The sequence below is a fragment of the Poeciliopsis prolifica genome, unplaced genomic scaffold (genome assembly GCF_027474105.1).
Source record: "Poeciliopsis prolifica strain line A6 unplaced genomic scaffold, Auburn_PproV2 SCAFFOLD026, whole genome shotgun sequence".
Classification (NCBI taxonomy): domain Eukaryota; kingdom Metazoa; phylum Chordata; class Actinopteri; order Cyprinodontiformes; family Poeciliidae; genus Poeciliopsis; species Poeciliopsis prolifica.
The window spans coordinates 2,196,632-2,213,883 of record NW_026562401.1 but is presented as its reverse complement, the minus strand read 5'-3'; the positions used below and the strand labels follow the sequence as shown (position 1 = coordinate 2,213,883).

Genomic DNA, 17,252 nt, shown 5'->3' with positions numbered 1-17,252 from the left:
TAACTAAGCATTGGTAAAAAATCAGGCTGCAGAGCAAATTAAAATGTTGCACTGGGTTTGCCTTTTTGTGCCTGCTGTAATGTGCACCTTTTTCACCAGTTCTGTCTCTGGGGGATGATTCAGCACAAACACAAACACACATTTCGCATAGTAACGTGGCAACAATCAGGAAGAACTGCTAAGGGCCGATGTGTGCATCTGTGACAATCCTAGGGATGGAAGGACGGCAGCATAAAATTCCTGAAATAAAAGACCAAGAAAATAATATATTATGTTTTTTGAAGAACAGAGGTCGATTTGATTTGACATGTGTGCTCCTGACAGAGAAAGTCCCAAGTGTGTGTGTGTGTCTATGACTGAGCAGAACCACTTGTATGTCAGGATTGAGGTCACTGTAGCAATAGCACACTTAAGAGAGAAAATGAACACTGTTATGTTCATTTGGAAATTAATTAGTAATACTTTCTCAACTAAAGATCTTTCAAGATACGCAATAGCAAAACCGATACGGTTCTTTATTTTGCTAAATTTTTACTTTCAAAATTTATTCTGTTCATGAACATTCAGAAAATCTGTTGGCTCAGTCGTCTCTGACCCAATTTGCTTTACTCACCCTGGCATTTCATCTCACTAGTTTTTGAATCCTGATGACACTTTAAGACATACCGATAATATCATTGATCTGGAAGGATAAATTTTATCTGAGAAGAACACTTAAACAACACAAACATCCATCTTTCATCAACACCAAGTAAGTTGTGTTTGTTCTAATTTTCAGGCTAAGTCCTTGGTTTTCTCAAAACCTCCTAAAATTGGATTTAGATTTATTTCTAGTTAAATCTTTGTTTTTCCCATTAATAACAATGTGTGTTTTGAAATTCTTTGTTTTTTTCAGGCATGGTAAGACATCCATCCACAGACTCCCCTCCAAGTGACAGTGGTTCCTCACCAAATGACAGTGGATCGAGTCCTTCTCCTAGCACTCCACAGAAGCTTCTCCCAGGGTCAACTTCTCCATTTGGTCCACGAGTGTTTCATGTGAAACCTAGTTCCTCTGGTACTCCAAGACCACAGCCTGAAGGGTCCGATAATCGCATCAACCCAGCCAGACTGTCAGGAAAACTGGGAGGTCATGGTCCCTGTGGCCGTCACATCTCTGTTAAGATGGAAAGAATTAAGGTACAAGCCCTGTGAGTTTTTCTAATTTTACAACATGGATCCTGTGAGATACCTTTGTGACCTGTAGTTTTATATTTAATTTCTTATGAACAGGTCCTGACTGGATCTGAGGTGGAAAGTGACTATCCAGGGTCACAGACTATCGACACCAGAGTGGTGATGGGTGAAGAGACGCTACTCCAAACAAGAGAAGTCATGAAAGGAAAAATCACCACTGAGCTCAAAGCTCAGGCCATCCCTTTGCCATATCTCCCAAGTTTTCCATGTCCTCAACTGCAGACTAAAGAAATAAAACAGGAAACCAACAATGAGGAAATCCAATCACAAATTCCCCCAAATCCAGAGAATCAGGAAACACAACTTGTACAGGCATCAGTTACAAACACTTTTCCCTCTTCTCCAAAACCAATCACAACTGATGACGAAGTAACAGGCAGTAAGGAAGACAAAGAGACCCTCTCTGTAGATGAAGTGCCTTCACTCCCTTTTTCAGATCTGTCTTGTCCAGTTGCTCTGTCCTTCACTGAGCCAGTCTGTCCTGTTGACCCCCTACGAGTTGGCATTCCCTCATCTCTTGAACCTACTTCCTATCTCCATCCACTCCAATCAAAATGGTCACCCGCTGTTCGCACCTTAAACATCATTCCTACCCTGGCTCCCCAGCATCCCCTCTTTCTCCTGGTTCTCCATCTGACAGTGAGGACCTCTGTTCCCCTCTCACTTCTCCATCTGGCTCTTACATTACAGCAGAGGGAGGCAGTTGGGCATCATCTTATACATCCTCCACCTCCCCATCCACTTCTCCTAACTTGCTCCTTGTAGAAGAAACGCAAGAGGCGCCTGCTTGCTTTGTGAGTTCATTGTCAGAAATTGGAGATGAGGTTGCAGAGGAGAAGGGTCGATCAGCCCCAGAACGAGAGGACGATAGGGCCAGTGACTTCAGCTTGTACCATCCTAGCGATTTTGCTATGAATTCACAGTTAGGTATAGCAGACACAGTGATTCCTGAGGAAGATGAGACTCTAAAAGGGGAGGAGGTCAAGATTTCCAGGGAAACTTGTCGTCCGTGCTGGGTGACTGGGAGTTCACTCCCAATAAGAAGCAGTAGCAGCAGTGACTCCCAGGATGATGAAGGGGAATCAGAAAGTTCATTTTACCCATTAGAGGAGCACACTGTTGAGAGAACAGAGTACTCTAGGCACATGCAGACAGGCCTAAGATTAAATCTGGAGGGATGTTTATCAGAAGAACATTATAGGCAGATGGAGGCCAACCCAGATATTTCCCCCACCACTTTGACCTCTGATACTGAGAACATGACTGTGGCATCTTCCAGCTTCAGCCCAGATTCACCGCTGCTCCCCATGGATGCCTTCTGCCCTGGAGCCTTTGATAGGCTTGGCCCAAGCTCCTTCATACTCTCGCAAGCTGCATGTTCTGATGATATACCAGATGAGGAAAGGATGATACCTGCCTCCCTCATCTCATTTCCCCTTCACACTACCCTAATCTTCAAGGCTGACTCAATGGAAATCACCCTTTTCCCCACAGAAGAAGAAAATGACATAGATGTCAATGACAGAAATGAAAGAAAGGATGTTGATGCATATGCAGCAGGAGAGGAGGAGGCAGATGTAGAGGATGATGATGAAGATGATGAAGAGGATCATGATGATTACAATTATAATGATCAGATTGCTGACTCCACACCTGATAGTGATGAAGGGGAAGATAAAGTTGAGGATGCAAACATGCAACACGAGGAAACCAAAGTAGAGGTAAAGGTTGTGGAAGAAGAGGAAGAACAGGAGAAACTAGAAGAAGAAGATGATAACGATGATGATGTGTGTGATAGCAAAGCTATGGAAGATGAGGCTGAGGACAGCTCAGCTTCTTTCCTTCATTCACTTTCAGAAACATCAATCAATGAAGGGTTGGATGAATCTTTCTGCTTCCAAGATGATACAGACGACTCTTTAGATTCGGCCTCTTATAATGGGGAGGAAGATGAACGTTTATACAGCACTGAGAGGCATGCACAATCCCTAGAACCGCTGCCCGCAGATGGTTCAAATCCAGTTGAAATCCAACCAGAGGCTGAACAGGGCTCTATGAACACACAACTATACATGGATACACAAATGGATCAGTCTCAAGCTACCCATCAGTCTAAAAGCTCTGTAGCCCACCCAAAAGAAAACTACTTAGAACCAACACCCCTGGAAGTGCCTATATGCCCTGAACGCCAACCTGATCCTGATGTCAAATCTGCCATTAAAACAGATGAAAGAAAAACCTCAGATAAACCTGCACATAACCAGCAACCAGTTCAAACTTCAGAACAAGTCATTGAGAATGAAGGGAAAAGCCAGATAAGTACTGGTGCTATTTTAAATCCTTTTGTGGAGCCTCAAGAGAATCCCTGTTCTAATCTATTCTCTACCCTTGTTGCAGTTCCTGCATCACCTGCTTCTGAAACTGATTACATCAACGTTTCTCAATCTACCACGCCTGTGGAGGAGAATACAAAAGATGTACCTGAGGAAAATCCTAAAATGAAAGTTGTTGCCTTGAAACTACCTTGTGATCAAACTGAGCAGACAAAAGAACCTGAAAGGGACTCTTTCAAATTGCTTATAAAACCTCGTCATGGCCATTCTGAAAGTCAAAGAACTGTTGGAGCAAGCAGAGTTGCACTGTCAAAGTCTTTCTGTGGTAAATATGATGTGCTGGTAGAAGGGAGACCTATGTGTAGGTCAGGTCCTAACAGCAACTCTGACACCAAGCTTGGCCATAGTACTGAGTATGCCCCAGCTGATTCTGAAAGTGTAGAGTCTAAATCAAGTGACTCTTCTCCACCACTGAATATTATTACTCCTACCAATGATTTGAATAAGGGTGTTGTTGTTCTGTCCTCTCCTAAAGATTCAAATTCCAACCCCAGTAATATCCCTGTTTCCACTTCCACAGAAATCATTTCAGAACTTGGTGACAACTTCCCCCTGACTCCTGAACACTGCCCGAGAGACTCTTCTCTGGAGAACCTAAGCGAGAACACTTTGGGTACAGATGATGGGGTACTAGGAGCTGTTGGATCCTTACACTCCCCTCTTGCAATATCTCCCAAAAGAGAAAATTCAGAAACAGATACAAGCAGAGACATGGTCCCTGAATCTGGGGCATGGAGTGATGCCAGGGTGGGTTTGGGGCTTGGCCTGGGATTTGGGTCAGGGTCGGAGTTTGGTGTCTGGGGAGCAGGTGAATCACTGTCTTTGTCCCTGGGTAAGAGGTATGAATTAGAGGCAGAGAGTCTTCTAATGTGTGATACAGAAGGCCAAAGGACAGAGACAGCTTTGGTTTCCAATATGAGCAGCGAACTGTGCGAAAACTATGACAATGTTCTCAGTTCTATTCTGGATGAGGAAGATAACAACAGTCAGAGTGGAAAGAATGACCAAATGTTGGATAAAGAATTGGTTGAAGAGGGGCTCTGTGAGTCCAACCTCGCTCATTGGAAATCTATTGAAGAGATTTCAGAAGCAGGGGGAGGAGAGGATGGAAGTGCCAGGTTTCCAGATGACATAAGTAATTTGAATCCAGACAATGACAACAATAACAAGGAAACACAAATGCAAGACAACTGGAAGAGTTCGACTGACTTTACATGCTTGAATGAAGGCATGTATGGGAGTCTGAATGCTCTGTCAGATGAAATGAGACCTCAGAGCGTCAGCGTCATTATCAAAGACTCTGTGTCTAATATTCCACTTGAAGAGGTGCCTCTTCAGACTTCTGACAGAATTCCTAAAGAACAAAAACCAACAGAGGATCACATAAACCAAGCGCCAGACACAAAACAAATGCTATCATTCAAAGATAGCATTTGTATTTCCTCATCTGACACTCAGCCTAATGGAGCTGCAAAACCCAAAAACCCTGATTCACCATGTAAAGCTGAGTCAAGATGTGATTCTACTACACAGTATCAGTCAATCTCTCTTGGGAATAAAGCATTTTCTTTGCCAGAGGGATCGTTTGGATCTTTCCCTGCAAAATGCACGTCTAACATCGCCAGACTGAGAAGCACCTGTAAAGATGGCACGGAGATGTCAGAACATCAGCAACACAACCAAAAAAAAAGTGATGTCAGTGCTGAAATTACCAGAAGTATGAATGAACCAAAGACTAAAGATGCCTTTTTAGGAAAGCATGGTGTTGCTTGTAATGCAGGGGAGGAAGGGCTCAAAGTCGAACAAAAACAAAGAAGTGATGAAAAAAATAAGATGGATGAAAGTCAAAATAGGTTCTTTTCTGCACTGAATGACTCAGATCCCTTTGATAGGCTCACACAAAAGGTAGGACCTTGCACAGATACCCAAGCTGCCTCTGCAAAAGGCAAGAGAAGGAAGCAGAATAGAAATAGGGCGTCTCAGACGGGTGGTCTTAATGACTTTAGCCCAGAGCCTGTTCAAGAACCAAAGAAAGCTCCTGCTCTACCAAACATTTCAGGAGATGGATACTCAGATTGGGTTACAAAGATGACTGAAACTAAGAAAGACTACAATGCTAACAACTTTTCATCCTCTGACTTTCAGCAGAGGACATCTGGACTAGACAAAGTTGAGTCTGTTGCACAGATGGAGAGCTATAATCATGGCAGTCCTGATGGAAAAGTTTTAAGGCAGGCACAATGTAATTTAAACAGACGTACAAGAGATAACCTCAGTCCAATTATGGCAACGGACCAAGATTTACAGCAGAAACAAGAAGTACTTGATAACAGACCATCAGCTGATAGTCAGACACAAATTACTGTGGACCTTAATGATAACAACATAGATACAGGCCCCAGCAAACCTCAGAAAAGTATCTCATATGCTCAGGCTATGAGATCCCCCTCTTCCTCCCTACCTTGTGCCTCAACAGAGTCAATGGATGGCCTTTCCACGCCTGTCCAGGAATCCCAACCTGTTCTTTCCACGCAACAGGAATCTTTACAGTCTATGACTCCTAAGTCTGCTGGTTCTGAAATTTCCTCCAACAACAGCCCCCCAGAAGTCACTGATGTCTTTTCAACACCATCATCTAAAAGTGTCTCTTCATCCCAATTGCCCACTGTCATGCTAGGAGTCTTGTCCCAAGCCACCCAAGAAACTGGAAATCTAAATTCAGAATATGTTCCAGAATCGTCATCTCATCAAAATTCAGAGTGTACTTTCAACACTCAGTCTCAGAAACAGATAAAGGATGGTTGTACTTGGTACACCCAAGACATTTCCAGAGGTGAGTGCAGACGCTGGAAACTTAAATCTTCTTGGCCCTATACTTGTAGACGGCCATTTTTCAGAAAAGAGGGAAACAAAATCGTCCTCTGGTCTGATGTGTATGAATTAGAAAATGTTCAAATGATTGTAGAATATGCATATTGATACATTTCTTCCCTGTAAGGTGCTAGTGCAACTGAAGAAGAATCAGACAAAAAGCATCATGGCGGACGGCTCCAGCGGGGTCACACGTCTAAGCATAGGGAAGCTGAGGAAGACAGAGATGGATCAGTGAAAAATGAGTCTGATCCAGCAGATCAGCGAGAAATCCAACCCTTCTCTGGTCGCCAACCAACCGGCAGACAGTCAGGCTGTTCAATCTCTCATAACCTCAACGTTTGTGAAGAGATTGATCTATCTGTTAAAAATAACAGTGAGTTTCTTTCTTATTTTTTCTTTTTCTCAAGTGAGATAAAGAGATACCCAGAATTCCTTAGTTTTCTGCTGCACACCCAGATTTTCTGTCTGCCTTTGGTTTTGTAGTTGCTAATTTAGTTGAATGTTAAGAATTACATAGCACCAATAACGTAAAGAACTAATTTAATTGACAAATTATATGTAGTTTGCACTACTATGACAGAATATTTCCCTGGGACATGTTGCCTTTAGGTTCCGCTGTGGCCTCCTGTAATGAATCTGAGAGTGAAGGTTCGATGCCTGACCTGGAAGAGCTAGAGCCTCTGAGACCATCAGAACCACCCGTAAGTCCATCTAAAGACTTTATAAGCGAAAATAACTTCCTTATTATTATGATATAAAAATGGTTTTCTAAAGGATAAATAACATTATTCTAGAACAGCTTAAATTTGTAATGATGGGTTTGTTAAAATTTCTGATAACATCTGATAAATTTTGTGTCTTTTTTTGTTGTAAGGCAATGTTGTTTTATGGTATTGTGTATTTATTTACTTCATCTTTATATCCCAAACTATGTATGGATCCCAAAATTAGCATAATGCTCTCGTCAAACTCTAAGACAAAATATTTAGTTTTGTCTTAAATTAGTTAAATTAGTTTTAAATTTATAGCAGATATTTGAACAGGGACAGTTACAAGAAATAGTTATTGGGGAACAATAACCGAGGGAGGAGACGGTAGTGGAAAGAAGAAATTAGTACAGTTTGCCAGTACAACATTTTTCATTGATAGAAAATATTTGATCCGAACTCCATACTTTTTCAGACTTTTCTTGGCCTTCCAGATTGTGTAAAAATATTTGATTTGCCTGTCCTGGTACTTCATATATAAATTAGCAACTGTCTAAAAACAGTTTAGATATGAGCTTGCATACTCCCTATGTGTTGAGATGAAAGATAATAAACAAAAAAAATCTACAGTTAAAATCAAAGTTAGAAAACCTCTAACATATGGTCAAATTACCTTAACATAGGTCACAATATGCACTTACATTTTCCTGCTCTTGTCCTACAAATCTTAAAGTTTTGAAGTTTGATTTAGCTATGAAAGCTCAATATAGACTATATTTGATTGCAAACTGTAATAAAAAAATTGCACTTTGCAATTTTTGCAACCAACAATTGTAGTTTGCAAAGAGCTACCTTTTCCTTGAAGCTCTTACTACAAGGAATAGGCCAATCTGTTCCTATTGGCTCAAAATAAAAACAGTAGTTTTTCTTGCTGTATTAACAAATCTGACATTTTGTTATGAAACTGATGATCAAAACTCAAAAGCTTTCTAAGATTTTTAAAAGTAAACATTACTGATTTTTTTCTTCCAGTGTGTTTCTGCTGCAGATGATGGATTGAACAGACCAAAACAAAGCCGCAGTGAGAAGAAGGCACGCAAGGTCAGAGTGATGCTTGTATAGATGAGCGTAAAGCTGTGATCAAATGTTTTACCAGTGATAAAAATATGTTATTGCCTCAGCTTTCACATTATTTTAACAATATTGCGCAGTAGGATCAGATGCATATTAGCAGTTTAGAGCTTACAAAGTTTACCTTAAACTGAATTTTAAGGTAATGAGCAAAAATTTTTTGCTCATTATCATTGGGTCATGAAGACAAATGAAGCAGGAAACTCTCAGTGTGCCGCTTCTTAATATGTTCCCTCTCTAAGGTACTTTTAAAAGTTCTCCAAATCTGTCAGATCTATTGTCCTCTTTGGGCGACTCCAGATATTTTTAGTTCTATTCTTGGATCCACAAATTCCTTTGGCGAAAACACGTGGTTGTTGATTTTGTGATATATTTTGGCTGACTGTGACGCTGAACAATGAAATCCATCTTCATATGGAAGGTTTTGGATCAAAACTGTCTGGTTTTTGGATCTGTTTATTATTGCACGCATGTTGAAAAACACTTTGTTCAATTTAAAGAAATGCAACCCCAGAACTTGATACTACCACCAAGTTTCATGACATGCAACATTCATTTTACAATTAAAATTAATTTTAATTGGCTTTTTTTGTGCCAATTGTCATTCATCAACACATTCATCAGAGTCATTTTTATACTATTGATTTTTTTTAGGTGTGTAAGTCTGTTCACCTTGATTCAGCTCTTAAATAAAAGTTTTATGTTTCTTCCTAATAAATTTGTTTTTAAGTCAAATTGCACAGGTTGCTGGTCAAGTGAAAAATTTTGCATCAAAGTTTTTAGATCACAAACACCTGCCAATTATACAGGGATGAAATTTGAAGATCTACAGTGTATGATGCAGAAAACTCTTTTGGTTTTTATTTATTTATTTTTTCAAGTTTAAGATTTAAGTTTAAGTAAAACCAGTGGTTATTTCAGTTCCTAACCCTGAAACTCTGTCTGTAGGCGATGTCTAAACTGGGTCTGAAGCCAGTCCATGGTGTGACAAGAATAACTATCAGGAAGTCCAAGAGTATCTTGTTTGTCATCACCAGACCAGATGTTTTCAAAAGTCCGATGTCTGACATTTATATTGTATTTGGAGAAGCAAAGGTAAATCTTTTGTGTTTTGATCATAAAATCATCTTTATATTTCTATCTTCTAACCTCTTCAATTCTTCTTTTCTGCAGATTGAGGACTTATCTCAGCAGGCTCATAAAGCAGCAGCAGAGAAATTCAAGGTGCCTGTTTCCCCCTCTCCATTAGCCCCACCTGTCCCACCAAGTCTCACAATCAAGGAGGAGAGTGAAGAGGAGGAGGAAGAGGTAAATAAGATGAGTCTTGTCAAACTGGCAGGGATGTTTCACTGAATCTTGAATGCAACATTGCTTGCTTTGTTCCTTTCTGCACGTCAGGTGGATGATGGCGGTCTGGAGCAGAGGGACATTGAACTGGTGATGGCTCAGGCCAATGTGTCACGAGCCAAGGCCATCCGCGCACTCAAACACAACAAGAACGACATTGTGAATGCCATCATGGTAAGGACAAAGGAGGGATGGAGGAAGGAGGATCCGGCTGGGAGGGGGCGGGCAAATGATAATCAAAACAATGAGTCATAGCCAGAGAGCAGAGGGGGAAAGGGAGAAGGTTGATAGGAGAAAACGGAGCACAAATTAGTTTAATCCCAGAGTTGTAGCTGAGAAACTGCTTTGTTGTTACGTTCTATGTCCACTAGATGGCAGCAATGGCTAATGTTCAGGTCAATGACGCATTTCTTTCTGGATTTTCTGGAAATTGCCTTGTTTCAATGTTTGTTCTTTATTTTTCTTCATAGGAGCTGACCATGTGAGTGAGCACTGAGGACAATTTGATTCCCGGCTCCCTTGTTCCTGCCTATAAAGCCTAAATACTGCGTACTCTTCTGTATCGCTGCTGCTGTATGTTGCATCCCCAGTCTGCTAAATAAAGTCTAAGACAAGTTCCAGTGTGGACTCTGACAAAATACTGAGGATGATTACTATGAAGGGACTAAAAACCAACCCACATTTAGAAAAATGGGTGCCTTGGAGTCAGTATTTTGTCACGTTTGAACCGCAAAACAATGTACTCTATTGGGTTTTATGTGATGGACTAAGTATTGTGCAACTATAAAATGGAAAGGGAAGGATATTTGACTTAAAATTTCTTTCCAAGCCTAAACCTGAAAAGTGTGGTGTGCATGTACATTCTGGCCTCTGAGTTAATGCTCTTCATTCATTACGATTATAGCTGAAATGCGATATGCCTCTACCAGCTTAACCACGTTGTTTATTCAGATTTTGGTTCTAATTCTTGCAGTAGGTATTGATTTGAACATACTACAATCTGAAGTCTAAACTTGGGTTTGATGTTGCGCCCAAGGAAACAGCGCTACAGTTAAGAAGTCAGGATTTCAACAAAGCAGAGCCCAAATAGATAGTTCACAGTAGCATGAATATTGTTTTAAGTTTTACTTTCTATTAGAAAACACAACTTTTAATTTGTTCAGTTTAGAACTGAAGGTGCTACATGATTAATTTTAGACCTTAAGATTAATTTTAGACCTACTCGCAGAAGTGTGTCTTGTATAAATATTTCCACCACAGTGCTGGTGTAAGAAGTGGCCCATATTGAAATCCGGCCACAAGCGGTAGCTGTGAGTTTCTCACATTTTCTGACTTGGAGATCAGAATTATGGAGTTCCGACTGCAGATGGAAAGCAACATTTCACCCGTCTCACGTGTTTTACCTCCTTTCACAGGTTTTCTCCCAGAAATGTTCTGTATTTTGTTTAGGTGGAAAACGAACCCACAGCCTGATGTTTCCACCACCATGTTTTACAGTTGCGTTTGGTGAATGCAGTGTTGGTCTCCTTCCAAAACAGAACGATTTGTATGCGGGACCAAAACATTTTATTTTGGTTTCATTTGTGCTGATAAAGGAGCTGATAAAATGACTTATCAGCTCCTTTTGTGATAACTCTTCCACAAAAGGTCAGATTTGTAGAATGTATTTCAAAAGTTTCTTAGCAGTGCATCCCTGCAGCTGCACATGGAAACTAGTTTAGACCATGCCTTGGTAGCTTTGCATTTTCCGTTCTTTCCACTTTTCCATTCTTGTCACTCTTGTTCAAATAATGTTTATAATCTAACTTTTCTTAAACTTCACATCTTTCTGAATAACATGTCTGCTATGTTCCTAGACTTTTGTTATGATCTCTGTTAATCTCTGAGCTTTCAGGCATAATTCAAACTGAATTATCAATCAGTCAATTATCAATATTGTTAAGAGATCTCAGAGTAAATGGGGCTTAATATGAATTTATGCCACACTTTTCAGACTTTAGTTTGAAGAAAGTTTATAAAAGTTCATCTTTTCTATTTCACTAATTTGTCATGAGTTCTGTTGGTCTATTACATAAGACTCCAATAAAATACAAGGTTTGTGGACATTATTGCCTTCGTAGAGCACTGTATTCTTTTCTGATACCATTTCAATGCAAGTTAATATGCTTGCTTGAAAGCATATACGGTGTGTGTGTGTGTGTGTGTATATATACAATATATATACAACCAATATATATATATATACAACCAAACAGACTCTGAAAATATTAATAGAACATTTGTGTAGTCAAAACCAAACTAACTGGACATTTCAAGTTATCACAAACTGTTTTGTTATGACAATCTTTCAGCTTTATTGTAAAAAAAAAAAAAAGTTAGAATATGAAAAACAACACAAGCCCTGTCTTGTCTAACAAGAAGGGGCAATAACAAGAACATTCCTAACATGTACAGCCATCAGCTTCAAATCCAGGTAATATGTCAGCATGTCGGTGACTATTTCTCCATATTAACTCATTCTTACAAACAGGACTCATTCTTACAAAAAGGAGAGAAAAATAAATGAAATATTACTTTAGTGTACAAATTTAGGAGAAAATTATGTTTAGACAGCAAAAATCTAGTTACAAAAGTGTTAGGCAATTTGAAGATTCTGCCCTATAAAGATCTTCATAGGTGCAGAAGTCTGTGTGTGTTTTATCTTTTGAAATTCTGCAATATTGCAGTTTGGGTTTTTAGCCTGCACAATGTGCCGCTGTACTGTCCAGAGCTCTGCAAGGGAGGTAGCTTTTCCCCTTTAAATCTAATCGAATGTTTTTGGGCCCCGAGTAAAGTCCAGGGGGATCAACATTTCTTCAGGAAGCAGTTTTAGATGGGAGGACATTATTCTCAAAGTGTCCCTGGTTCGTTATATTCCCTGCTGGGAAATATCTGGCCACGACAAAGGAAGAGCCATCTGACGCTGTGGCCTTTCCCACACCCAGCTTCTTGCTGCTCTTCCACACCATTGCAGTGAAATGACCTGAAGGTGACACAGAAAGTCAAAAGAAAAACATGAACATGCAGCAAGAGTGAAAAACATTTTGTTTGAAAATTGCTGCAGCTGTGCACTCAGGCACTTAAGTTTCCCAAAACATTTATAAAAGGGGGAATTTTCTTTCCAGCATCACGCAGCCCTAAATCAGTCTCCCTTCCCTCTTTCAGTTCTTATCCCGTCTTTCTCTTACAGGAAATGTAACATGAATCTTCGTGAATCACTGCAGTGGCTATGAGTGATCCACTTTGTGTTAGTAAGTTACACTAACCCGCACACTGTGTTTGAAGATGCGGGAGACCATGTGTCAGAATTTGCGCAGACTAGATGAGGCATGTGCGTCTGTCATCTATAAATATGACTGTGACTTTCCCCTTGGTTTTCCACTGGAGGGACACCAAGTCACACACTGACTATATTAGCTCAAAAATAACAACCAGCCACCCAACGCCTGCGCAAATGTGACAGTGAGAAAAAGCGAAAGTGACAGCATGTAAACACAAAACGACATCGCAGGCGAAGAAGCTGTTGACAAACTGAGAGAGAAAAGAAAAGATGAGAAGAGACAAAACATTAGGCAGCGTGAATCTCACCAGTGCCAGAGGAGAATCCAGGGCGGCTGAAGTTGTACTGCTTGACTTCTTCATACCAGCGATCTGCCACATCCTTCCCTACATCAGCAATGAATTAAACAAAAAAAAAAAACATCATTAGTCTAAAGGGCAACCATATTAATAATGCCTCATTAAAATGCAATGGATGTAATTTGGAGCAAATTCCTCTTGGTCTCATGGGGCTTATATTGATACTTTTTTTTTTGTCAGTAATTGCTGGGCTGTTTTATCAATATTTGTCCTGAACTGACATTTTTCTGCAATGAGTCATAGTGTCTGAAGTGGAGGGAAAATAGAGTCCAGCTGTTCAGCTGCACCAACTGGCAGTCAGGACACAGCATTTACTTTTGGTTCTACATACAGATCCTGCTGACATGTTTTAGTTTTTTAAACCAAGGGGAGAATAATCTAATGCATAGATTTAACTTCACCAGGAATGCTCCAAAGCTTAAACATATGTGCAATGTTATAAAAATGAGGTTTTATTTGTCTTTACCCGTTTGGTCATAAGAAGCCCAAGCCAGGTTTTCTCCACAGCTCCCCCTGCTGGACTCCATACTGTGCTTCAGGATTCTTGTGCTAGCCAGACTTTCAGCATAACTTACAAAAAAAAAAAAAAAAAAGAATTCAGTCTTTTTTCATTAAGCTTAGTAACAAAAAATATCATTGCCAAAAATGTTTTGTGACAAAACATTTTGTGACACAAAATTATTATTTATTTGAAACAAAAACAAAAAACAAAAACACACACACACAAATAAAGTAGTGAGAAATAAAGATGCATAGTTAATGGGTTATTGCTGCAATGTTTGGTAACAATGTACTACCATTGTTAGTACATTGGTAGTACTAACATGTGGTACATGTGGTGTATAAAGACGTTTCGCAATTTTGATTCTCGTTCAGTGCAATTTTTTTACAAAAAAATGTGTACCTTTTGTATTATATACATATATTTGTTTTATTAACAGAGGTTTCTCATTGAGCTCCAGGATCTCATTTACAAGAGAGACCTGTTTTAATCAAACGAAACTAACAAAAACTCCATCTGACAGATGTACAATACCGGCTATAGATGCATCAGACAAATATGAAGATAATCATGGAAGATTGTTGTTTTACCTACAATTCAACATCTTCCTACCCCAATGGTATGACATGGGAGTTGTGCAATATTATTGGTTTTTGATTGAAAAAAGTCTCACAGCCTGACATCTAAAAAGCTATTGGGATGAGACTCTCAGGACAAACTGAGTTTGTCTCTCATACAGGAACACAGACTCCTCTGTGTTTCTGTGTGTGTGAGAGAAAGAACAGGTGCAGTTCAGCTGTTATGCACACAAAGTCTGTCTTTGCTATCATGCTGGGGACTTGATATTGATAAAGAATGCCTCCTCTCACTTTAAACATCAGTATATTCCCTTTAACCTTTGAATCTATACCAAACCTCTTTGAATCGGAAACACACGTTGGATACATTAAGTTTGCATTTAATATGTTTTTGTTTGAACTTTGGCAATGACTGATAGACAGTAAACCTTTTCTCTTTAGCTTTGTAATTTAATCTGTGTGTGTTGTGTGCTGTATCTCACCGAGCAGCATCTCTGCTCAGTTTGCTGCTCAGCTTTAGTGGAGGAGCCTGGTGCTTCTTCCTGTACTCATTGTGGCATTGCAGCACCTCCTCAGCAAATTGCTTGGAGGCTGAGAGAAGGAGACAGATCAGAGAGGGGAATGGTTAGACGTCTGACGACAGCAGGAATATAACAATACCACAAGGAGACTCATGCATGACCTCAGAGCTGTGATGGTGAGACTGAATGACCTCATATCGTGAGTAAGAAAACGTCTGCTAGATCATACCCAGCGACCCGCTGTCACCCACTTCTCCACAAGGCTACTCAGTGCCTATCACTCATTGGCCCAATCCCCAGTGCTGACACAATAGGTACATTCAAATATGTACACAGACTAAAACAGAAGGACAGATTCTACTATTGTTTTCTAGGAATCTAACAAGAATCAAAGTAATCAAATTAAGAGCAGAAAAACAGCTTTTAGTGTTCTTTTTTTTTTTTTACAGTTCACAATATTTTTTGTACTGCATTATGATGAAGCTTGAACACCAACAAACTGTCGAGATCACACAAGTGATTTTTCTGTCTTGGAAAGTTGTGAATCAATGAGTGAAAAAACCCAAAACAGAACATTTGTGTTACAACCGTCAGACTGCAGTCTCTTCTTACCGGATTTTCCCATGGTGCTGAATCACTCAGTCCTCAGTGAGATTAATAGTGCAGAGTGAAGTCAGCCTGTTTTGTGCCTGCTCTTCTTTCCAATTTGCTTTCGCTCTCCTCCTGCTGCTGGACCTTTCAAGCCGACCCTCTGAAATAGCTACCAATCCATTTGTTTCAAGCCTTTCTTGTCTCTCACACTTTCACAGTCTTCATGTTACAGAAAGTTTGTAGTTCCTGTTCAGACATTCCTCTTGTTGCAGTGATCATTGCACAACATTTGCTCTAAATCAACATTTTTCCTCACTCAGCATAACCTGGAGCTCTTTCCGTCTTGCCAAACAGTCCAGTATCTACAGGTCATCAGCTATCTTTATGGACCAGAAGAGAACACACCCACCCCCTTTCAATTCTGCAAATGAAAGAGGAGGCCGTTCAGTCATTGATGACATCATCTTTACGAGACACACTCCGTCTTTAAGCTTGTTGTGGCCTGAACCACATGGCCATTCATTTAATTTTCATTGCAATGATGCAGCATTGTACTGGATAGTATATAGTGGGAACAAATAAGTAGTTTCCCTTCTGTTGCTCTGTTTTTAGGTTCTTTGCTATCTTTTAGCATTTCTAAGTAATCAACAATATTCTCAAATGAAAGTGACAACCTAATTTTGACTCTATATAAAAAAGTCTGTGATTGAGCTACTTGCCGTCTGACTCTGATATTCAAGAAGAAAATGAGTCACTATCAATCAAACTACAGAGCAGGATGAAACTATTTGTTTTGTCTCGATGAGGTATGCTACATTTTGAGAATAAATGACATTCCCAAGATCCAAATAAAAAGTGACAGTGACAAATCAGAACTGAATATGTTATTATTCACACAACATCTCATTACTCAGATCTGCTAAAACTGTCTATGTGCCCTTTTTGTAAAAGTTGAGACTCATGTAAACAATCAATATTAAAATAAAACACAAACGCTTAAATTTTAAGATGACTAAACTCTTATGTGAACCAAACACAGATGAGCCATGTCAGCAGACAGCGGTTTTAACAACAACAACAACAACAACAACAACAACAACAAAACAGCTTGAAGCTTTTAACAGTCTGGAGAATTTTCCATCTAACAACAATATCAAAAACAAATTGGATGAAACACTCAAGAACAAATTGTGCTGAACAGTTTGGAGCAAAGAATGCAGAGCACTAAAACGCAAATGAAACGACAGCTGCACAAATGGATGGAAGAAAACAAACCAGTTCATTTAAACAAGAATAATTGGTCAATCAGCATCCCAAAGACAAGAGACAAGAGACAAATCTTCTTCACTTTGAAGACAAGGAAAATAAATCCATGTGGTGGTGCAGGCTTGAATACTCTCCCACTAGTAGAATAAAGAAGTTATTTGATTACAATTCATATGACAACATGGAGTAGGCTGAAAGATCCCTCAAAGCAACACTTCATGCCCAGATCTAAAAAGTTAGACCTGGGAGTGAATAAACTTTGGAGTGTTTATAAGCCTCTATGCTTGGTTTTGCATTTTGTTTTAGTTTTTCTGAGCCTTTGTCAGGTCAGTAAACGCAACACAGCCCTGGAGACAACATTAGTATCGTAAAATTTATTAGTTCTGTGTTCTGTGTTGTGGTTATGGCTCTTGCAGCTCGCTGCATGT

General features: G+C 39.7%; 2 protein-coding genes across 2 annotated transcripts; one reads left to right on the top strand and one right to left on the bottom strand.

Moving 5' to 3' along the window:
* The first annotated feature begins 1,776 nt into the window (after nt 1-1,776).
* On the top strand, nt 1,777-10,303 carry nacad (NAC alpha domain containing). Its single transcript, XM_055047751.1, has 8 exons — nt 1,777-6,462; nt 6,628-6,876; nt 7,113-7,204; nt 8,243-8,311; nt 9,290-9,436; nt 9,515-9,649; nt 9,740-9,862; nt 10,159-10,303. Exons 1-8 carry the CDS (start codon nt 1,791-1,793, stop codon nt 10,171-10,173), a joined length of 5,502 nt encoding a protein of 1,833 aa, XP_054903726.1. The 5' UTR covers nt 1,777-1,790; the 3' UTR covers nt 10,174-10,303.
* Nucleotides 10,304-12,031: 1,728 nt separating this feature from the next.
* glipr2l (GLI pathogenesis-related 2, like) lies at nt 12,032-15,950 on the bottom strand. The gene is made up of 5 exons (XM_055047848.1): nt 15,580-15,950; nt 14,929-15,037; nt 13,833-13,936; nt 13,316-13,393; nt 12,032-12,710 (listed from the first exon to the last, which is right to left on the bottom strand). The coding sequence occupies exons 1-5, from the start codon at nt 15,590-15,592 to the stop codon at nt 12,544-12,546; spliced, it is 471 nt and encodes a 156-aa protein (XP_054903823.1). The 5' UTR covers nt 15,593-15,950; the 3' UTR covers nt 12,032-12,543.
* Between the last annotated feature and the right edge of the window lie 1,302 nt (nt 15,951-17,252).

Bases quoted from the DNA above. Each gene is read 5' to 3' on its own strand.
- nacad (XM_055047751.1), top strand. From the start codon at position 1,791: ATGGTCACCCGCTGTTCGCACCTTAAACATCATTCCTACCCTGGCTCC. The intron at 6,877-7,112 runs GTGAGTTTCTTT...TGTTGCCTTTAG, and splicing joins TCTATCTGTTAAAAATAACA to GTTCCGCTGTGGCCTCCTGT. The intron at 7,205-8,242 runs GTAAGTCCATCT...TTTTTCTTCCAG, and splicing joins TGAGACCATCAGAACCACCC to TGTGTTTCTGCTGCAGATGA.
- glipr2l (XM_055047848.1), bottom strand. The intron at 13,937-14,928 runs GTGAGATACAGC...TTTTTTTGTAAG, and splicing joins CTGAGCAGAGATGCTGCTCG to TTATGCTGAAAGTCTGGCTA. The intron at 13,394-13,832 runs GTAAAGACAAAT...TTGCTGATGTAG, and splicing joins GGCTTCTTATGACCAAACGG to GGAAGGATGTGGCAGATCGC.